The sequence below is a fragment of the Fusarium falciforme genome, chromosome 8 (genome assembly GCF_026873545.1).
Source record: "Fusarium falciforme chromosome 8, complete sequence".
Taxonomy (NCBI): Eukaryota; Fungi; Ascomycota; class Sordariomycetes; order Hypocreales; family Nectriaceae; genus Fusarium; species Fusarium falciforme.
Window position 1 is genome coordinate 2,700,833 of NC_070551.1, and position 22,113 is coordinate 2,722,945.

At 54.8% G+C, this 22,113-nt stretch overlaps 5 protein-coding genes across 5 annotated transcripts; 3 read left to right on the plus strand and 2 right to left on the minus strand.

The window, feature by feature from the left end:
• Positions 1-5,612: 5,612 nt before the first annotated feature.
• Positions 5,613-6,752, minus strand: NCS54_01063500 (Hypothetical protein; the record flags this gene model as incomplete). The annotated part of the gene is made up of 1 exon (XM_053155937.1): positions 5,613-6,752. The coding sequence occupies one exon, from the start codon at positions 6,750-6,752 to the stop codon at positions 5,613-5,615; it is 1,140 nt and encodes a 379-aa protein (XP_053011912.1).
• Positions 6,753-7,616: 864 nt separating this feature from the next.
• NCS54_01063600 (Elongator complex protein 1) lies at positions 7,617-11,686 on the plus strand (the record flags this gene model as incomplete). The annotated part of the gene is made up of 4 exons (XM_053155938.1): positions 7,617-7,774; positions 7,859-9,576; positions 9,624-9,966; positions 10,015-11,686. 4 exons carry the CDS (start codon positions 7,617-7,619, stop codon positions 11,684-11,686), a joined length of 3,891 nt encoding a protein of 1,296 aa, XP_053011913.1.
• Positions 11,687-12,433: 747 nt separating this feature from the next.
• On the minus strand, positions 12,434-15,552 carry NCS54_01063700 (AIP3 domain-containing protein; the record flags this gene model as incomplete). Its single annotated transcript, XM_053155939.1, has 2 exons — positions 12,434-15,229; positions 15,373-15,552. 2 exons carry the CDS (start codon positions 15,550-15,552, stop codon positions 12,434-12,436), a joined length of 2,976 nt encoding a protein of 991 aa, XP_053011914.1.
• A 1,591-nt stretch (positions 15,553-17,143) lies between these two features.
• On the plus strand, positions 17,144-18,441 carry NCS54_01063800 (Hypothetical protein; the record flags this gene model as incomplete). Its single annotated transcript, XM_053155940.1, has 2 exons — positions 17,144-17,186; positions 17,231-18,441. The coding sequence occupies 2 exons, from the start codon at positions 17,144-17,146 to the stop codon at positions 18,439-18,441; spliced, it is 1,254 nt and encodes a 417-aa protein (XP_053011915.1).
• A 513-nt stretch (positions 18,442-18,954) lies between these two features.
• Positions 18,955-20,645, plus strand: NCS54_01063900 (MFS domain-containing protein; the record flags this gene model as incomplete). The annotated part of the gene is made up of 3 exons (XM_053155941.1): positions 18,955-19,126; positions 19,186-19,973; positions 20,037-20,645. 3 exons carry the CDS (start codon positions 18,955-18,957, stop codon positions 20,643-20,645), a joined length of 1,569 nt encoding a protein of 522 aa, XP_053011916.1.
• Positions 20,646-22,113: the final 1,468 nt, after the last annotated feature.

The following is a 22,113-nucleotide window of genomic DNA, read 5'->3' on the forward strand; positions in this document are numbered from 1 at the left end:
GATGAAGGTCAGAGGAGCCGACAACAAGAACAAAAGAGTGGTGCAAATGAGACAGCCGGGGTCCGGGTTGGAGCCAGTTGAAAGGAAGAAGATGGTGAGAGTCGGCGGCGCTCAAGACCGAGTTGGGACGGCTTGGCTGCGCTGAACAACATTTGAGTGGCTGGCGGGGGAGGTTTCAAATGGCGCGGAAGTGACGCCTGCTGTCAGGGCGGCAGCAAGCCATCACGGACGAGTCGTTTAAGACTATTCAGAGAGTTGTGTGTACCTGGTGCAGATCGTGGACCTTGAGCTCGGGTGGAAGAGCTGCGTGATGAGCAAGGTGTATGGAATCTGCGGAGAGAAGTGATGACAACCCTCGGTTTGGGTAACGGTTGAGTGAGTACGACAAGCTGGACCCTTGGCCCAGGGAGGCTGAGATATGGCTTGAGGGTGTTTCTGACCGTGTGGTTCGGTGGTAGTGGTGAAGGCGGCGGCTGAGATGTGTGTGATATTGTGATGTCGGATGCTGGTATGTGGGCAGTCAACTCATGGATGAGGGGCTAGCCATGGGGGATCCATCCGAATCCATCCCAGAGCCCTCAAGGCTCGGAGCAGGCCAGCGAGCCATGTCGAGTGGGGTTGAAGTGCCTTAGCTGACGCAGGGCGTCCGTGGACCTTGAGCCATCGACGGTGCTTGTCGACTGGCGGCAACGGCAGCAGCAGCGGCGGCGGCAGGATCCAATGTCGGTTGGGACCACGCGAGGGAGGGGATGCCATGGGTGGATGGTGTTTTAGTGTTGGTGGAATCCATGGAGGTGTGAAAATTCAAGTCAAGCAGCTAGCCGTGCCGGAACAAAACAGAGACGAGCAATGACAAGCAGAATGGCATAAAGGACGGGAATTTCTGCCCTGAATGCGGAGGAGAGACATGTTCCTTACCTCGAGTGGGTTTATGGATGGGCCTGGGGTGGTAGGATTGGATTCCCAACGAACGTTGAGCGCGGGTGAGAGGTGCAGTGAGTGCAGCAACTGAATGGGAAGGCTGGAGATTCCTTTTCTCACCCGTCCCTTGACTCAGTCCGTGCCCCTTTGCCTTTGTGTGCTCTGCGACTGCGAGCCCTTGGTTGCGTGTGTAGCGCAGTGCAGCTATCGACCGAGCGCGTGGTCACTAAAAAGTTGTGTCGTCTTGAGTTCAGGTTGTGTGCTCTGCGGGAGATCCCGAAGCGGGCTGTTCTGGTACCACTGACGACAGTGGCTGAATATAGCGCCGGAGGTACAGGGACACCAGGAATGCGTGCGCGACAAAACGTCCAGTACAGCGGTGGAAGGAGACGAGGCCGTAGAGGATGCTCAGGATGGGTGTGAGGCTACGGAGAAGAGAGGGAGAGAGAGGAAGGGGAGGCAGACCGTGGAAGTAGGTAGATCACTGGAATCAAGCTCGCTCGCACTCGGTGTACGGGGGCTATTGCCGACAACGACGTGGACCTATTCTGGCGAGAAGTACCTACCTACCTCTACCTGCCTCCTGTACGTGCGCCCCAGGCAGGTCCCCAGTCGTGGAGGGGGCCCTGCCGATTACGTCGTTGTTTTGTGGGAGAACCCACATGGACAAAAGAAGAGAAGAAGAGAGAAAAAAATGGGGAGGGGCAGCGGTTGCATCATTGGATCCGACAGACAGCACGCACAGGACAGGACAGGACGCGCCTAGATTCCACGGCTTCGAACGGGGGACGCCATTCCCAAACAGAAAAGGATCTTCGGTTATGCAACTGGGGCTTCATTGAGCTATCATCGGGAGGGAGACAACGAGAGCATAGATTGTGATTTGCCGTTCTACAATCTTTGCTGGATGACGCTGCCAGCCCAGCCCAGGCTGAGGTTGAGGCCATCCTCATCAGCCGTTGTCCTCCATCCCCCATCCCCATTCCCATCCCCATTTACAGAGCGTGACGCGTTCCAGGGTGTCCCCCTGCTTCAAGCCTTACGCCAGTCCTCTATCCCGTCAGTGCCATGCCTGTGCCACGCGACAGCTTAGCCTTGGTCGACCACAAGAGTCTGTCCCGTGGGAGCAGACAAGCAATCCAGCATTTCTCCCCTGAGCCCTTCCCGCAAGGCTCATATCCAAAATGTCACCGCTTAATTATCCCAACAGCACTACCCTGACCACGGGCCCCTTGAACGAACGACTTTTTGTTCTGGTTCTCCGGGGCTCAATACCGCGTCCGCCTAGCGCAGAAGCATTCTCCCGCTAGTCTTGAACTATGCACCACCAGCAAGACACGGTCACTGACCACTGCGCGAAAACAATGCTAGGTACAGTACTGCCAGAAGCAAGAGTCAGGCAACTTTATGACTTGTCCCTCGGTTTGACTCCGATTTGATGTTGGGTATCTCCTGTTTGGGCGGCTGAGAGAGAGCCAAGAGACCTGGCTATTGTCAAGCGAGACTCCATGATTGACCCTCTCGGCTCGTCTCCATACCTAGAACGACCCTGAAAACGGAGTGAGCTATCGGAAGTTAGCATCTTGCCTTACCTCCACTACTATCTCGTTTTTCGAGGCGGTCTATTCCCGGGATTTGGGCTGATCCCCAAACTCCATTGCACGACAGCCCAATCTCCTCCAAGGTACCTCCCAATAACGTGGAAGGAGTTACTTTCCACATACAACTCCAACCTCTAGCTTTGCTTTCTATCACGTGCAACTCAAACTCCAAACATATCCATCCCATCCATACGTGCAAGCTTTACCAGCTCGCCCTATCCCCAGCCTCATAACCCCAACGTCGTTCCGGGTCATCCACATAATCATCCGTCGCCCGAGAGCCGGCAATATCTCGCCGTGCCCACATGTCATCTCTATTCGAGGTTCCACTCAGCCCTGCTTCCTCATTTCTTTTACGACCTTGCAACTTCGATAGTGCTCCCACCACTGGTCAAGACATGATGCTCGGTGGTTATTCGAGCGCAGCGAGCAGGCCCTTGCCGAATGCTGAAGGCCCAACATGTCATCATTCCCACCATGTTCTTCCCTCCGCCGAATCCCAATCCATGACAGAGCTCACCGAGTCACCGGTCCACATGCTGGAGTGTTGGCATGGCCCAGCCTGGATATGATCGACGGTCTCGGCCGCAAGATTTCGAGATTGTTTCGACCGTGAGACTCCAGAGCCTCCCCCCGGTCTCTGTTATAGCTCCGGCTGTCCGTGCCAACGGAGCGGAAGGTTCTATCTGCCTGCAGGCCTTGGGCTTCGCGGTCAAGCCCCAGGACACCACAGCTCAACGCCGCGTCTCGTTCCCGTTGGTCCACAGCCCACCGCCCGGTTGAACTCGAGAAAAGTAAACCCGAAGACGCCACCAGAGCACCCCACACAGCATCTCCCACTTGACCAGACCCCTCGAGCTCCAAGCTGTCGCATCCTTTTTGGCACCTGTCGAGGCCAAGCACCACCTCTGCACCAACCATCACGAGGCTTGCCAAAACTGACGGGACGGGCAAGCATTGTGCGGCATTTTCTCCGTCACACTCTACTTGTTGTTGGCGCTGGCTTCCGTTAAGTCCTGGCCGTTTTCCTTCCCATGTCCTGATGCAGGGTCCGTTGATCAAATCTCACAGCTTGACGGGCCCCGTTCCACACCCCTCACTCGCCCCTCGTGCACGGCCTGATGGCGGGGTGCCTAACTTCCTCGATGGCTTGTTGGCAGGGGCTACACCCAGGCGCTTCAGGAACCTTTGGGATGCTAGAATACTACCTACCATTTCCTCGGCACCATGACTACTTCATCAGATTGCCTCTGGGTGATCTGACTCGAAATACCAACTTGGTAATCTCCTTGGCCGGATGACAGCTGAAGCGGCACGTGCTGTACCGACACAATAGTGTGGAGGGGCGACGCTCTTGGCATCATCCCGCTCGGTAAGCTTGGAGACAGGATCGAGGTTTGAACTCGCACACAGCCACTTCACGTTTGCCGTGCCGGTGCCGGGATAGTTGTGGTCTCACATCGACTGGTGCTCCTAGGCCCAGATATTGGGTCCATCTGAGTTTACATATCACCCTTGAAGTCGGGTTTCTGTTTTATGAGACGTCCCAACGACGTGGGATCTGCAAAGGGTCTTATTCTTGAGCGTCGCCTGCACACATTCTGCTGCAAACAGCACTTTTGATATTGACCGTCAGTTAGGCATTGTCCTAACAATGCAAGCCGCACGTCGACTCCACTCGCAGTCTGTCTAGTCCTCACCGCAAACTTGTGCAGCCTATGACGCACAAGTTTCGCAGCCGCAGACTCGAGCAGACATGCGTCGATGTAAGATGACTGCTGGGTCACATCACAGGGCATCAGCGACAAAACGGCAATGTTCGGCTGTATCTTGATAAAGTAGGAGGACAGGGTCGTCAGCATCACCAGTATCGACATCACTGTCGAACCACCAATGACCCATTTCCCGGGAAGCATGTAGCACGGGCATGCAATGCAAGACTTGCCTTGCACGGGTTAAGCGCCCTCGCCTCGGGTAATGGATCACAAAGAGATCAAAGAGAAGCGGAGAAATGCAAAGGAACCACGGACCACATCTAATACCAGGGAGGATCCAGTATCCCGCGAGTATGTACGGACGGATAATGCGTCTACAACGTAGCATCCCGTGCAATTTGTCACCCTGATGCCCTGGATTTCGAAAAGGTGGGATGGGATGGGATGGGAGATTTCTCGGCGACCGGGACTCTTTATCCATCCGATAGATGCGGAAAGGAAGAGGCTGCAAAGGAGAGAAGGGCCCTGTTCGAGGCCCGCAATCATCCTTCTGCGAGGTGACAGCCCAGCCCGACAAACCGGTTTTTGCTCACTCCATGCTCAGCCCGCCACAGCATGGTCGTGAGGCCCCTGTTCCCATCACCACCACGTTGCGCCAGGGCGTTCCGGTGGATATTTGTCTACTTCCGACTAGCAGCTGCTCGAGAGTGCGCTAGACGGCGCTACATTTCTAGTCCAGTTGAGAGAGGAGAAAACAAAGCTTACGTGGCGGCCAGTCGCATTCAAGACGGTCCTGAGCCGTACCCCCGTCCTTCCCGGCGGGCCGGGGGTTGACAAGGAATGCCCCCGGCCGCGGAGCGGGTGTGGAGGTGCCCGGAGCTCACCGGGGTCTACCCGGCCGGTGATCATGCGCCGACCTCGAGCTCCATTCAACGGCGACGGGAGCTATTGCGATGCAGCTAGTGGGCAGTTGCTGCGGAATAGACCCTTGATAGAACAGGTCCAGAAGCGGATGCCTGTCCCCAAGCTTTGGATATCCACAACCGCCCAGACAACACGGCCGGATGGCCTGGCGGTCGGCCGAGGATGAGGCTTGGCTTGGGTAGGGGAACAACGGAATGATCCCGTTGGTCCCGGTGAGGCACAGATTTTGCAAAACGCGGATATCCCAAGTACGAGTCGGTCAAGCACGCCGAAAGTCCATTTTACCCCGAGTCATCCTACCTATCCATATTGCACCATGACAAGACATGATTACCCAATAACGCTCCGTGTTGGAGCATATCCTGTACTTCACCCTTGAATCCCATTTGTCCCCCTCCGGCCTGTATGTTCTTATGATATTACGCCGGGTCCCGATTGCAGGAAACATGATCTAAAACATCACCTTGGACGCCACGCTTAACAGCCACGCCGCATCCCGCCAGCCACCATCATTCTCCCCAGGAGGGGGCATACGTTCTTCCGGGACAGTTGAAATGCCTGCCAGATACCGCGATGACGAGCTTCGAGAGCGGTTCAGCTGAGAATTTCCATCTATAGGGGAATCCTCGCTATCATCTTCCGAATCTTCCTCGTCCTCCTCCACAGAGAACAGTGACCAGACACTACCAAACCAAGTTGCTGTGCCAGCCTGGCCGCGCCGAACCAAACGCCGAACGGTAGCTTCATCGTCCTGCTCTGTATCGCGCTCAAGCTCCTCAAGCCGCTCGTCAAGGTTGATAAAGTCAGGACCGGGCAGCTCGTTCTGATCGTCCTGGTTGGGGAAGTAGGATTCGTCACCGGTGCCGGGGCGATCGAGCGGGGATAGTTGGCTTCGAGGACGTGCCAAACTGTGTGAGCGACTATGGTTGCGGCTGGAGAAGCGGCTGGCGTAAGGAGACGTGTCTTCGTCGGTGGGAGCGGTGCTGCCACGGCGACTGGCGCGGCGGCTCGCAGCAGCAGACATGTCACGCTCGCGAGCTAGCTCAAACTCGAAGGCTTCCTCGTCAGGATCCATTCCCACAAGGCTAGTAGAGCTCTGACGCGAAATGAGCCAGGCCTGGCCCTTGGACTCGCGAGCTTCGGAGCTCATGAGCGCACCTGTTCGGAGCAGCCAGTCACTGTCATTGCGATGTCGCATGCCAAAGCCTAGAATCGTCGGGTCATCTCTGTTACGCCTGCTAGGGGTAACGCGTCCAGAGAGAGACTTTCGAACTGCAGGGGCAGCGAGATGTGTAGTCGATTTGCTCTTGGCAAGGGGTGCCGAGGGCGTTCGGTTATGGGATCGCGAGCGAGAGGTGGTGGGCGAGCGGGCGAGGAGACGCGGGGTCGTAGGCGCGGACTTGCCCTGGATATAGGAAGGAATTGGATGGACAGGCGATTGGGGATGGGACGCGATGGCGTCGGCGATGAGCTCATCGTCGTTGAGAGGGAGCTTTGCCGTCAACGGGGCGAGGGAGAGATGGTTGAGGCTGGACGAGGAGCGGTTCTTGCGGCGAGCGCGGTCGGCGTGTTGATTATAGGCGACATCCATGGCGATGGAGAAGACGTTTCTTTATATCGAGAATAATGATGATTGATATATAACGATGCAAGTCTAGAGGAGGGCGTTGAGAGCAAAGGCAGAGAGTCAATGGGTTCAATTGCACCGATAGCGGCAAGGACGACTAATAAATGCAGGGCATGTGATGCGATGGATGTGAACAGGGGAATGGAGCAGGGAAAGCAACCTAATCTCACGGACGAGGAGTCGCTTATGAAGGGCAGAATGTGGCTGAGAGAAGGAAGAGAATGAGGTGATGAACCGAGGGACGAGGTTGGTTTTTCAATTTCTAGTTTAGTGAGTGTCAAAGAGTACATACAGTAGAGTGCCACTGCTTGTGAAAAGAGCCGATCGCATACGAAGAAAAAACGGCACAGTTCAGAATCGAGACTGGTGCAGGCGCCGGTTTCCAAGCAAAATGCTGCTATTACTCACAAAATGGCCAGGCCGTTGATCAGATCTTTTACCAAGAACGGTACTTGTGTTTTCAGCCACAAGAGGTACCTTCGGCTGATCCCGCCTACACTTTTGTGATGAGCATAACCCCGCTAGATACCTTCCCCCACCAGCCTCGTCAGGTACCCCCCGGACCAGGCGTCGGCGAAAATCTCAAATCCGGGCATCGACTCGCCCGCCAGCTGCCGATCCGATACACACCCTCACCCGACCCAGAGCGAAAAACTGCTACCCAAGAAAAGTCCCCGGGCGGCGGCGTCACCGAAGAATCAGGAAGGAAAACAAAGTCGAACGACGCATGCGTCCAGCGTCTCGCCATTTTATCCGCTAGCGTTGTGAGGCATCACAAAAGGGAACAGAGACACAGAAAATACTCTCTGTTGGCCAGTTGTGCCCAAGATGCGCAACCTTCGCAACATTCGATTTGGACGATGCGATCGCCAACATGTCACAGCTGCCTGCTGGGATCCTGAGAGCGATGAGGTGCTCTGCACCGCGGGGCCTACCGAGGAGAGCAGCAGTATCGAGTTGCTGAGGATCAAGGGTGATCAGGACATGTAAGTCAAAGTCAGGCAAGGGCTTCTATCACGTGTTGATCCTTGATGTGTTTTGAGTCTTAATGGTTGCTGATGCTCATACAGTTCTGTCGAGTTGGTGGCGAGTTGGGATGCGCCCAGCCCGACCCCGGACTTGCTCATCGACAAGGTCGTGAGCTTGCAGTATCTGAGTGGTTCAGCAACCACATGCATCGTCCTTGAAGGCGGCGACATCTACACCGTTCAAGAGGACAAGTTCTCTGGTGGAGATCCTCACATAGAGATTGTCGGCTCCATCGATGCCGGCATTTCTGCTGCGCGATGGTCCCCAGACGAGGAGTTGCTTGTCGTTGTCACCAAGGCAAACACGGTCATCCTGATGGGCGCAACATTTGACCCTGTGGCTGAGGTTACCATGACGGCCGAGGACCTTAAAGCGTCAAAGCATGTCTCTGTGGGATGGGGAAAGAAGGAGACGCAGTTCCAGGGCCGTGGTGCCAAGGCTATGCGTGATCCCACCATCCCTGAGAAGGTTGACCAGGGCTTGCCGAGCGCCCATGAGGATGGCTCGACTACCATCAGCTGGAGAGGAGACGGCGCATATGTGGCCATCAACTCTGTTCAGGAGGGTGAGCGTCGTGTTATCCGGGTGTACTCTCGAGAGGGCGAGCTTGACAGCGCAAGTGAACCTGTTGATGGCCTTGAGGGTAGTCTAAGCTGGAGGCCCTCTGGCAACCTCATGGCTGGCATTCAGCGATTGCCAGACCGGATAGATGTTGCCTTCTTTGAGAGGAACGGCTTGCGGCATGGACAGTTTACTCTTCGCTCACCTTCGGGACCAGTGACAGCTCACGAAAGGATACGTCTGGAGTGGAACTCGGACTCGACTGTCCTGGCAGTTATCTACAAGGACCTAATCCAGTTGTGGACCATGGGAAACTACCACTGGTATCTCAAGCAAGAGATCCCTATCCAGCCAGACTCTACATGCTTGGCCTGGCATCCTGAAAAGGCTCTCCGCTTCGCCGCTGCGTCGACGACCAACGTGCTGGTTGGCGAGTACATCTTTTACACAGCGAGGGGATCTTGTCAGCCGCCAAACGACAACGGTGCTGTAGCTGTCATTGACGGCGAAACAGTCAAGTTGACTCCCTTTCGAACAGCCAACATACCTCCGCCCATGTCCATGTTTGAGATTTCAGTTGCCTCAGCGGCTGTTGATGTCGCATTTGGACCTAACAACACCACCTTTGCGGTACTGCACCACAAGGGTATCGATTTTTATGAGTGGCCCATGAAGAATGGGAGGTCTATCAAGCCGCAGCTTCAGCACAAGCATGCTTTTCCCGAACACGAGACGCCAACGTATGGTGTGCCCCTGCGCATCGCTGCTGTCGGTGACGAGTTTCACATCTTTGCCCAGGAAGAGATGGGCTTCGTCCACATTGCCAGACGAGCCGGAGATGATAGCCCCCCCCACCTGCAGGAACCGGACGACGTTGTGCTAGCTACCACCACGTACCAAGATGGCTCTTCCCTCGAAGCCTATGGACAGAACAGCTCAGGAGAGCTGCTCCAGATCACCACCGACGGTGGCCTTCAGCCTCTTCCTATACGGTTCCATACGCAGATGCCCTGGTTCGAGATTAGCAAGGTTGATGGCGAGATTGTTGCATTTGGCCTTTCAAGGAATGGTCACATCTATGCCAATTCACGGCTCCTTGCCAAGAACTGTACCTCTTTCGTCCTCACACCCAGCCATCTCATCTTTACTACCAACAACCACTTTGTCAAGTTTGTGCATCTATCTGCCAACGTCGAGGGTAAGTCGTCAACCATTGTTTTTAGAATAGTTGCTAACATTGTCAAGAGCTCGAAGTCCCTGCAGACGACCCTGAAAAGGATGAGCGATGCCGCAGCGTGGAACGTGGATCTCGTCTTGTCACTGCCATTCCTGCAAACATGAGTATCATCCTCCAGATGCCCCGAGGAAACCTCGAGACCGTCTTCCCCAGAGCCATGGTTGTGGCGGGTATCCGCAGCCTCATCGATGAGAAGAACTATGCGCGGGCCTTTTCGTACTGCCGGACGCAACGAGTTGATATGAACATTCTCTATGATCATCAGCCGGAGCAGTTCTTGGCCAATGTCGGGCTGTTCCTTGATCAGATCCCAGATGTTACCTTCATTGATCTGTTTCTCTCTTCTCTCCGGTAAGTTGCCTGGCTTCCTATCCCTTGAAAAGGGGCTAATTAAAGTAGGGCCGAGGATGTCACCCAGACCATGTACCAAGACACAAAGCGACCCAAGGCTCTCGACGTAGATGCTCTCCCCACATCTGATTCTTCCCCTGCGCCTAGAGGTTCCCCGGAAAAAGTCAACACTGTGTGTGATGCGCTTATCAAGGCCCTCCAGAGCCGCAAGGACACCAACCTCCAAAACATCATCACCGCACACGTGTGCAAGTCGCCACCAGCTCTTGACGATGGCCTTCTCCTTGTTTCGGAGCTGATGAAGGAGGATGAAAAGGTTGCTGAAAAGGCTGTTGAGCACATCTGCTTCTTGGTCGATGTCAACCGCCTATACGAAAACGCTCTTGGCTTGTACAACCTGGAACTCGCCCTCTTGGTCGCTCAGCAGTCTCAGCGCGATCCTCGTGAATACCTCCCCTTCGTTCAGCACCTTCACGCTCTCCCCGAATTGCGTCGCAAGTTCGAGATTGATGATCACCTCGAACGTCGTATCAAGGCTCTCAACCACCTCCAGGCCCTGGATGTCTTTGACGAGCTTCTAACCTACACGACAAAGCATGCTCTCTATCATGACGCCCTCCGCCTCTACCGTTACGATCCCCCTCGACTACGTGCCCTGACAGACGCCTACGCCGCGTACCTCGAGTCCACCTCGAAATACCGCGAAGCAGGTCTCGCCTATGAGTCTCTCGAGAACTACGCCAAGGCCACCAGCTGCTATCGAACTGCCGGTGCTACATGCTGGCAGGAATGTCTCTACACTGCAGCACAGCAACAACCCCCCATGTCAGCTGATGCAATGGCTGAGCTCGCTAATGCCCTCGCTGATGCGCTCTGGGAGGCCAAGGACTATGCGGCCGCTGCTACTATCCACCTCGAATCCCTAGGAGCTATCGACATGGCTGTCCGCTGTCTCTGCAAGGGGTACCACTTTGCGGACGCGATCCGTATCCTCATTCAGCGCAACCGTCCCGATCTTCTCACCACAGCCGTCGATACTGGCCTTGCTGATGCTCTGGGCACAACTACCGAGTTCCTAGCTGACTGCAAGGCCCAGCTTAAAGCCCAGGTACCCCGTGTCGCTGAACTCCGCCGTAAGGCCGCTGAGGACCCCCTGGCCTTCTACGAGGGTGAGCGTGCTGGTGGAGGCGACATACCCGATGACATCTCCATCGCCGCCTCGTCTCGCGTCAGCACCAGTGCCTCTCTCTTCACGCGGTACACGGGCAAGGCCGGCAGTGTGGGCACCGCCGGTACTGGTGTGAGTCGTGCAACGAGCAAGAACCGTCGTCGCGAGGAGAAGAAGCGTGCCAGGGGCCGCAAGGGTACCGTCTACGAGGAGGAGTACCTCGTCAACAGTATCCGCCGCCTTATCGAGCGTGTAAGCGCCACGGCCCCTGATGTCGAGCGCCTCGTCTTTGCGCTCGTTCGCAGAAACATGCCTGAGCGTGCCCGTGCAGCCGAGGCTCTTATGGCTGAGGTCTCAGAGGCCTGCACTACTGCCGTTGCAGAGGTGTTTAACCCACCTGAGAGCGAGGACAAGAAGCCGGAGCAGGAGGAACCGACATGGCAGGCTACAGGGGGTGAAGCGGTACTACAGGATTTCGTGCTAGGACGGGGTAAGAAGCTGGAGCCGCCTGTTGTGACAGGCTTGAACAAGCTTACACTGCTGGGATCGTAAGAGTTGTTATGAAGGTTCAATGACTGATGATGATAGATGGGTTGGCATGGAAGGTATCTAAGGAACGGAAAAGCTCTTTGCCGTGACACTGAATGAAATGTCACTCTACATCTGCATTAGCAGTAGGATTCTTTCTGCATGAACCATACAAGTGACGCATAAGATGCTAGGACGAGGTGTTCATGCGCAAGTGAACGTATCACATTCTATGCTTGCAATTCATGAAACTTCACTCAAAGAGTCCATACAGCTTTCGAGCCTGAGTGCAACGCGGAGTCATCAACCAAGATCAGAAGAGCTCCAACTCCTAGTTCAGTCTAGTCAGTGTAGGTGAGGCTATTCACACAAAAAAAAAAAAAAAAAAAAAAAACCGACGAAAAAACACATTTCCCATTCGCCTCCGCTATGAAGCAAGTAAAAAAAAGAAAAACCCAACTAGAAACTACCAAGTAAAAAAAAAGCTATAGAAAAAAAAAAAAGGAGTGAAAGAAAAGAAAAAGAGGCCAAATTTGCCGGCCAAGGCCGCTTATATCCCATCCCATCCCCTTTCCCCATGTCCCACAGCCGTGAAACACATCCATATTTTCTTCCTTCGTTTGTTTGCCATGATCCATATCAAACAATTTTCGCGTAAAAAACAAAGAGGACGTCTTCTCATCCTTCTTCCCAGGCATTATCTCCATGAACAAAGTGATTGATTCCCGAATCAACAAGGAAAAAGTCTTCATGTATAAAAATGGAAGTTGACTAGGCGCCGTTGGGCAGGTCCGCATTGCCATCCACCTCTTGATCTGCTGAAGTCGGTGGAGGACTTCCTGGCACTTCATCCGGTTCGAATTGGTCATCTTCCTCTTCTCCGATGGGATTCTCGGGGATGATTCCGTTTTGTCGCTCCCATACTTCTCTCCGGATGCGGTCATCCTTTGCCTTGCGTGCTCGCTCCACCTCCTCGAAGCCGCCAGACTTCTTGAGTTTGCCCTCTGCTACAAAGCTGACCATCTCACGGTGAAGAGGGTTGACGCGGCGATTCTCAAGTTCCTTCTGGCGAAGCTTCTCGGCTCGCTCGATGGCTTCAAGACGATCTTCGTGGTTGGGCTGGAGAGCCCTGACCTCGCCTAGGACGCCCTCCTTTGCTGCACTCTGATCGAGACTGTTGCCAAGGCTGTTGAGACCCCTGGAGAACTGGCGCGCGGATCCTGCGCTTGCGCCAGTGCCATTGTCCTTCATTTGCTCCTTGGTCGCCTGCTCCACAAGCGTGAAAGTCTCAGAGGCCTTCTCCAGGTCGTCCCGCAGATCCACCAACAGGTCCTCCATAAGGCGAAGCTCGTCACGACCCTGGCACACGTCTTCGAGCTCCTTCTCCCAGATCTTGGTCCAGATGGGCTTCTCCTGATCCATGTAATCTTCCATCCTCTTGAGCTCCTTGGTCAAGAGAGCGATATCCTTGCCCACAGCATCCAGCTGGCGTGGTAGAGGCCGGACGCCTCGGTGCACCACATCCTTGCGCAGGTCCTCAATAAGGTCCTGGAGGTCGTCCACCTTTCCAACCAGCCGATCAGAGTCATTATTGAGCTGCTTGCGTCCGTTGGTGACGTATGAGTAGCCAGCATCACCCTCGACGTCAGGAATCGAGGCCTTAGCCGCGGCAACCTTGACGTTGGCGGCCTTGCTGCGAATAGTCGACATCGAATCTTGAATTTCGGCCTGGAACTTGGAATAAGTTTGACGCATAACGGCCAAATCACGACGGAGATTCTGCAACTCCGTGAGATGGCCACTATCCAGCTTCTTTCCAGGGGCAGCTGAATGCTTGGCCCCATCAGGCACGGGAGCAGCTGGCGGTGGTGCCAGCGCCATTCGAGCCATTTCATTTGCCGCCTCCTGCTGTCGATCCGAGACTCGCTGGATAGCCGCCCCTTGATCCGTGACTGTCTGCTTCACATCACGCACGATGGCAGTCAAAGAAGCAATGCCATCATCGATATGCTTCTTGACCTCATCCAGAGCCTCCACATTCAAGACCAGAACAGTCCGGTCCTTCACATCAGCCAGGTCCTCCAATTCATGTCGCACACCAGATATGGGATCTTGAATGTAAATCTCTGGGAGATCTGCGCCATTCTGTTGTGTGTTCCACGAAAACTTCTCAATAAAGGCGAGTTGAAGTCGTCCAATTGTGAGCTCAGCCCGACCCTCCGGCAGAACAAACTTCTTCACCTTGGACTTATACTGGAGGAACAAAGTGAGATCTTTTGTAGGTGTCGGAGGAGGAGACTCCTGAAAGTAAGATGGCTCGGCTGCCGGCTTCGGAGGTGGCGTGGGCGGACGTTCCGGTTCAACCTTGGGCTCAGTCTTGGGGGTTTCTCCACTAGTCTCATCCTCCTGATAGAACATGGGGTCAACAGGCGGCCCGCTAAGCGTTGCGCTGGCCCTGAACTTGTCCTCTGGGCTCTGAGGAGCAGGGCTTTCTGTCTTTGCAGGGGGCTCTACTGCTGAGGGTTCCTCAGAGACGCTGCTCGGTATCCTGACAGGGGATGCTTCCACGGCAGCGCTGCGCAGCGACTGGCTCGAGGTATTGCGGTTATGGCGTATAGACTGGCGACCCTGCACTGCGCGCAAAGATTCCCTCACTTCCTTCCTACCACGGTTCGGTACCGGCGTGTTCTGTGGAGGGAGGATCGGAACCCCATTGGCGCCTCCCAGATGTTTGGATATTTGATACTGCGAGTATCTTCGAGAGGCTCGTCGCTCGAGATCTCCGCCCTTCTGCAAAGCGGCGAGAGCGCTGGAAGTGTTGTCGGGAGGAGGAGGCGGTGGTGGAGGGAACGAATCGATATTCAGCTCCCCGTTCGTCGAGGGCCCTGGCCCTGTTGGGATCGTATTATCGGCCTCTGGGTAGGGTGGTACAACAGGCATGTTCTGCATCGTGTTGCTCGACAGAGACGACTGTTCTGAGGCAACGGATCCTCGAGACTGCTCCCGCTGAGCGCCAAATCGGCGCGGGGACGAACTGGCAGCGGGAGGCAAGGACTCGGTCCGCTGAGGTTCGGCTTGAAATCCATTCTCCAACCCCTCCTCCAACATGTTTGTAAGCCCGCTGTGGCCGCTGCCGACAGTGCTGACGCTGGTTGTCCTATCGGGAGGTGCATGGCCTTCGCGCTCCCGGGCCTGTTTCTGACGGAGTTTCTGTTGTTTTCGCTTAAGGCCATGGAGCAGGTTGATGATGATATCACGGATCCTGGGTAGGTATTTCTCTAGACTCTCAGAGCTAGCCTCCTGGCTGAGCGTAGCCTCGAGTATATGTCTGAGTAAATCGGGGACGTTTCCTAGATCGGATGTATCAACGTTGATGGCCGTGAATGCGCGGCAGGCCATATTGAACTCGTAGCCCAGGCGCACATAGACGTCCGACACCTGGCTGTCGGTAGCCTGGCCGCGCGACCATTGCGTCAGAGTCTCGAGGAGCTGCTTGGTGGCGACGAGGAGATGGGTGACGCTCTTTTCGATTTGCGACAGAGGCATATTGGCGCCGCTGCCGGAACCCTGGAGAGAGCAGAGCGCGGTTAGCATGCTACCATTGGGCGTGGACGTGGGGCAGGGCTCGGCAGGGGCACAGGCAAGCTCTTGGTGACGCTCACTGCGCCGACTGCGAGGGGAGCCAGAGACGAGACGAGGCGACTACTCACTTCACGATTCATCCTTCGCGAGCTGGTGGACTGAGCAGATCTGGTGGAGGCGGTCGAGGTTCGAGCTTGAAGGGCTGGGGAGATGGAGCGGACTGGGACATTTGGTGGCGGCCCTGGCTCGGCGCCGGGCGAGCGACGGTGGGCAAAGGCTCGCTGGGAGCCGGATGACGGGGCCTGCATGGCGGGTTATATCGGGCTTGGGCGGTCCTGCTGGGCGTTGAAGATGTTTGCGACGGCGATAGATGCGATGGCCAAATAGCAGGCTCTATTCTGTTCCCAGAGGGTGGACGCGGACGGAGCTCGGTCGGAGGATTACGCTTAACGATGGGATTTTAAGTGCGACTGTCGAGGGGCAAGTAGCATCATCAGAACGAGCGACAAAAAGAGGCCGAGATGGTGCGCAAGGTCGGCGTCGGAGGCGGAGAGATACGGCGGGCGCAAGAGACTGTGGGAGCAGCTGGAGGCAGCGAGAGGCCGGGCGAGGCTGACGGTGAAGAAGGGAGGATGATGGTGGGAGGATGTTGATATGATGGATGGTGATGGGATGCCGTCGGGTGTGCTGTGCTGTGCTGTGCTGTAGACCTGGGTGGCAGCCAGTGAGTGGGCAGCAGCGGCAGCGGCAGCGGCAGAGGCCCGCTAGAGCTGAGAATAGAGGGCCTGTTACCTGTAGTGGACGGGCACCCGCCAGCCCGTGAACCCCTGCATCAGCACGTGCCACCATGGCGTGTATCTTGGCATCTTGGGTCTGTGAATGCGAGTTTCTGGGGGCAAAGAGTCTTTTTCGACGACATGATCACGATTATTGGACTTTTGTATGCATTCTCTCTATGCTAGATGACCGTTGAGCGTTGGATATCCTCTGGAATGAGCCTGCGCCGTAGCCAAACTCAGTCGCTCTCAGCCAGCCTGCTCCAACTGATGGCCTTGGATCCCGCCTCCAAGTCAACATACATGGATATCGCTGCATACCCTGTCGGCGAGGAAACGGCTTGAAGAGACTAGAAGCTGGCATGACAACCGCAGCCAGGGCTTGTCGCAGAAAGAAAACCCATCGCTCTTATACCCCATATTGTTTAGAAACCGGCAGATGGGATGTAAATAATGCATCTCGAAACACGCGCATAATCATTCTCTCTCCCAGCCTTCCTGGCGATGCATGGATGGAACCTGACCACAGGGATGAATGGTTACGCCGCCCTCCGCTTCCTATGTCCGCGAATGGTAATTAATTCGAGCTGAATGGTCCAGCAGACGCCCTCATGCATAGCCTCACGCGCCCGTCATCGTGTGCCATCCAGAGACGAAGCCGTGGCGCTGAGCATCCCCAGCAGGCGTCGTTTAAGCTCGTTTAGCCGAGTCTAGTCGTCAGCACTGGGTGGGTGATGCAACGGCGCCTTGAAACGTGCCATTGGCATTCCTCGACTAGACGAGGCATTCGCAACGAGGACTTGTCCCATTCACCGGATGCTTCGTCGTCATGAAGAGGCGCTCTGGCTGAACCAAAATGCCGGCATACCCGACTGGACTTGTCTCGACTCTTGAGTTTGGTTGTCAGCTAATCGTGGGTGTTGCAAACGACGTAAGCTTCAACTCCGAGGAGGCTGTTCTGGTGGAGATGTCAAAACTACTTAAAGACAAAGGAGTCGCCTGTGGTAGCATTTCCTCGTAATTCATCAAGCTTCATTTTAAACCTAAATACACTTTGAGTCAATTCATCTGCTGTCTCAACTTCCCCTCAACCCTACATATCCCCCTTCTCAGCAACCTAGCAATGGGTAACCGCAAGGTTGCTATTATCGGTGCTGGCCCGGCTGGTAAGTTGTCCTATCAACATCAAGTCAATTTCTAACATCAGTAGGCTGCATGCTGGCAAGACTTCTTCATCTCGGTGGCGTAGATGTCACCGTCTTTGAGGGAGAAGAGCACCCGAATTTCCGATCTCAAGGTGGCACCCTAGACCTCCACACGGCAACAGGTCTCGCAGCCCTCAAAGAAGCAAAACTCTTTGATGAGTTTCTCAAGCATGCTCGATACGATGGACAATATCTTGCCATTGTTGACAAGAATCTTGAGTATCTCCTGGTGAAAAATGCTGATGGACCATACAACAAGATTCAGGAGCGGCCTGAGATTGATCGCAGTAAACTCCGCGAGCTTTTATCACAGTCGCTTCCAGAGGGTGTCATCAAATGGGGCCATCGCTTGAAAAAGGTTGAAGGACGAACACTTGTCTTTGAGCACGCTACAATCGACGGCTTCGATATCATCGTTGGAGCAGATGGAGCCTGGAGCAAGGTCCGGAAAGAGATCGACCCAGACCTGGTGCCCGAGTATTCAGGCATAGGCTTGCAGGAGCTGGAAGTTACCGACGTTGAGAACAGAGCCCCTGATCTCTACAAGCTCGTCAACCGTGGTAGCGTCTTTGCTGGCTGGGAGGGCAAGCGCATGTCCATCCAGCAGATGGGAGACGGGTCCTTGAGCGTGTATTGCTCCCACGTCATCAAAGAAGCCGACTGGATGAAGCCTGAGAAGTGCGAATATGATGCCGGAAACATCAAGGAAGTCGCCCCAGCCCTGCTCAACGGTCTCTACAAAGACTGGGATCCTCGTCTCAAGCGAGCGATAGAGATGGCAGACGGGAGATGCACACCTCGATCGCTGTTTATGCTCCCCGTCGGCAAGAAATGGACACACAAGCCTGGTCTCACACTCATTGGCGATGCCGCGCATCTCATGACACCCTATGCTGGCGAGGGCGTAAACCAGGCCCTTGACGATGCATCACTGCTTGCAAAGGCAATCATTGGAGCAGCCGACAAAGACGACGAGGCGCTGGACAAGGCAATCCAGGAGTTTGAAGAGACAATGTTTGCTCGGGTTGGCCCCGTGCAGAAGCTGACGGCCGAGTTGATGCAAGACTGGATGATGACGCCTGGCGCGCCGCAAAGTGTCATGGCCGTATCGATGAGTCGTCATGTTAGACATCAACTACCGTGGGTGCTTCAGCCGCTGGGTGTTGCAGCTGTGTACAGCTATTACTTTTTGAAGAATAGGGGATGGGTGAGATAGGGGCTTGAAGGCGAAGCATCACGGATAGATGGCCGAAACAACTCAAGGGATAGTTCATGAGAAGAGGGCAATGGATAAGCAAGGGAGTTATGGGATATTAGAGAGAACTAGTAGTTATACATGCCTAATGAACAATAATGATGTCGTTTGTCAAGCATCGAAAGCTTTATCCACAACCCCGTATTGCTTGGCATCCCAGGCCCGAACTGAATGATGGATTGGAATGGTTGATGTTGCACATCATGGAATGCTGGGGTTGACGATAGCGCGATACATGTCTTTTCGCGGCAGGCTGACTCAGTTCCACGTTTCTCGCTACCAGAATGACTAGCCGGAGACAACACCGAGACATCCCCAGCCCCATGTGACCAGGGGTGCTGGTCTCCATCCATCATAAGGACCCCGAATCCACGACCACCCCCAGATTCTTCCCCATGATCCCGCAGCGCAGCTTCATGGGCTCGCTCTGAGGAAGTTGAATCGGCTTGCGCGGAATCTCTAGACAGCGACAGAATGGACAGCTCTCAGGCGCCGCTTATTGCGGGCAACCGCGATGACGAGGAGCTCGAGTATGATGTCGCCGAAGGATCTCCCGCCGAGCCCGGCAAGTCGGGGAGCGAGAGGCCTACCATGTTTGTGTTGGCCTTGACTTTTGCTGCTTGTATTAGCGGTTTGTTGTTTGGATGTAGGCTTCTGATTCTCCTTTTCTATGTCGTGGAATGTTTCGCTGACAGACAATTTAAGATGATACCGGCGTCGTGTCGGCTACCCTCGTCTCCATCGGAACGTCCCTCTCGAACCGCGAACTGACCTCGATGGACAAGTCCATCATTACATCCTCGACGTCCCTCTTTGCCCTTATTATCTCGCCCTTTTCCTCCGTCCTCGCCGATCGTTTTGGCCGAAAACGCGTCATTCTCTACGCCGATGTCCTGTTCGTTGCGGGAGCCATCCTCCAAGCATGGTGCTCTACGGTCTTTACCATGGTTATTGGGCGATGTATCATCGGTGCAGCAGTTGGAGCTGCGAGCTTTGTCGTACCGCTGTACATTGCTGAGGTGGCACCCGCAGCACATCGCGGACGGCTGATTACAACCAACATCATATTTGTCACGGGCGGCCAGGTGATTGCATATATTATCGGATGGCTGTTCTCAACCTACGGCTCTGAACAGACAGGATGGCGGTGGATGGTTGGTCTGGGTGCTCTGCCGGCTTTAGTCCAGGGCGGCATGATTGCCTTCATGCCCGAGACGCCACGCTGGCTTGTCAAGGTCGGCAGGTCCGTGGAAGCCAAGAACGTGATCCAGCGGGTGAACGGCGGTGCATCGCAGCATGACGCTGATGTGGTGGTCAGAGAGATTGAGCTGGAGGCGCGGGAAGAGTATGAGGCGCAACGGCTACGGGATCACCAAACGTCTGGCCGATGGAAGCGGTTGGGTGCGTGGGAAGCTCTGTTCAGCGAGGGGAGGAACCGTCGAGCGCTGGCTATCGCTTGTCTCCTCCAGGGCTTTCAGCAGCTCTGTGGTTTTGTGAGTGAGCCCCGGGTGAACTACGAACCATGCTACGAACGGTTACTAACGTGAATGTGATAGAACTCACTCATGTACTTCTCTGCAACCATCTTTACAGCTGTTGGTTTTGAGAGTCCAACTCTTACCTCGTTGGTGGTAGCAGTCACCAACTTCCTCGGCACTGTCGCTGCCCTGGGACTCGTTGATCGCATCGGACGCCGAAGAGTGCTGCTTTATTCGATCCCCTTCATGATCATTGGCCTGTTGCTGTCGGCGCATGGTTTCTCGTTCATGACACTTGCCCAGCCATCAGAGGCCAAGAAGGATCCTCCTGCCACCGCCGGACACGAGGTTGCGGCTATCACGATTCTTGTGGCCATCATGGTCTATGTCGGAGCGTACGCGCTGGGTATGGGCAATGTGCCATGGATGCAGAGTGAGCTGTTCCCCCTGGCTGTTCGATCGCTGGGAAGTGGAATAGCGACGGCCACATGTTGGGGAGCCAACTTTATAGTCGGCCTGACGTTTCTGCCGCTGATGGACCTGATGAGTCCGTCGTGGACGTTTGTCCTGTACGCAGTAATATGCTGCATCGGTTACTTTATGGTTTGGAGAATCTATCCTGAGACGGCAGGGTTGACTCTAGAAGAAGCGACGGCGTTATTGGATGATGGGTGGGGAGTGCGATGATACCTGTCTAGGGTCTAGATATTACTCGTGTTGCAATTAGACTTGAGGAATGACACATCAATAAATTTCTTCAACTGTGGAAACGGATGGCATGGCGAGGTTGCTTCTTTTTCTCGTCTAGAAGCGTCTCGACGTCTCGATGATCATGACAAGATAAGGAAAGAAATTCATCAAGTGTTGCGGGTTAGAAGCGGCAATCCCCGGCGTTTCAAGAAAGAAGGGAGAGGGAGCTCCCGTGGCTCTAAGAACGAAAACAGGACAGTCCCGCGATAGCCAAGACGTCGGATGGCAGATGCAGTTAGCGGATCACGGCCCAAGAAATTACATCACCGTGCATCGCCGTCGTGCGAGAGCGCGCGAGGGCCGAGCAAAAAGAATCTGCAAGGTGAGACACCTGCAAGAGTGGGACCTTTTGTTCGGCACCGTGCTCGGCGGCTTCCGTTAAAGCCATTCCATCTTTGCGTGACGGCTTTCGTGGTATGTTTAAAGGGAGAGCCAACATCGGGTTTAAGCCATGCTTGCTCAACGAAAAGCCGGGCAGGTATGAATGAAAGTTTGGATTTAGGCAGTTGAACGGCAAGGATACTTCCCGTCAGGGGGTCATGAAGCTCGGGGGAACTGACTGGATTTGATGAGAAAGCTGTGGCCCCTGCTGTTGTCGAGGAATTCATTCCTTACACTTTCTTTCAGATATTCCCAGGGGAACGGTGGGGCTTTGGGGACTTGAAATCAGGCGGCCCTTTGGAGCCCAATAATGGGGACCGGCTTATCAAGATTTCTCGAGTTGTTGGGTCAGAGAGTGAGTCCATCACGGATCTCGGCTCCGTGGTGAGCGCCGCGGCCGAGAGCGAGAGAGCGAGGTGCATTTGTTGCTGAGCGAGCAACTCATCCACGGAGAGGCTGAGTAATTGACAAATTGTTCCCCCTGTGAAGCGTCGCCATGGGATCATCTAAGCGGATATACCAGTCTCTGCTCCGGATATCGATTGCTTGGCCCTGCGTGTTCTGCATCTGCTGGGTCACTTACGGAGTCACCCCCTGGCAAAAACACGAGGGAGACGGTGCCGGTGCCGAGAGCGGCTGCCGAGAAAAGAGTGGGGTCCCTTGCTTCGGTGTGGACCATCCATGCATCTCTTTTCTGATGCTTGCTTGCTTGCAAAAGGGCCGCCACAACAGAGATTTCTTGCCAATTGACTGACAGGGTTTCGTACTCTTGTCAGTCATGGGTTTAGTAATTGTTCTTTAGCTTCGGGTCCTCGCGCTTTGGACAGGAAAAAAAAAACGAGATTGCCTCTGACATGTGGGGAGGGAGCTTGGAGAAATCTTGGACCTTGTTTATTATATAGATGCCATCACCCCATGATCATGTTGCCTACTTTACTCAAACAAGCTATCCCCATTACTTTTAGATCTCATGACAGTATCTTTTTCTTGCTTAATTAAAAGTGCTTGAGCGTGTCCAGTCCGT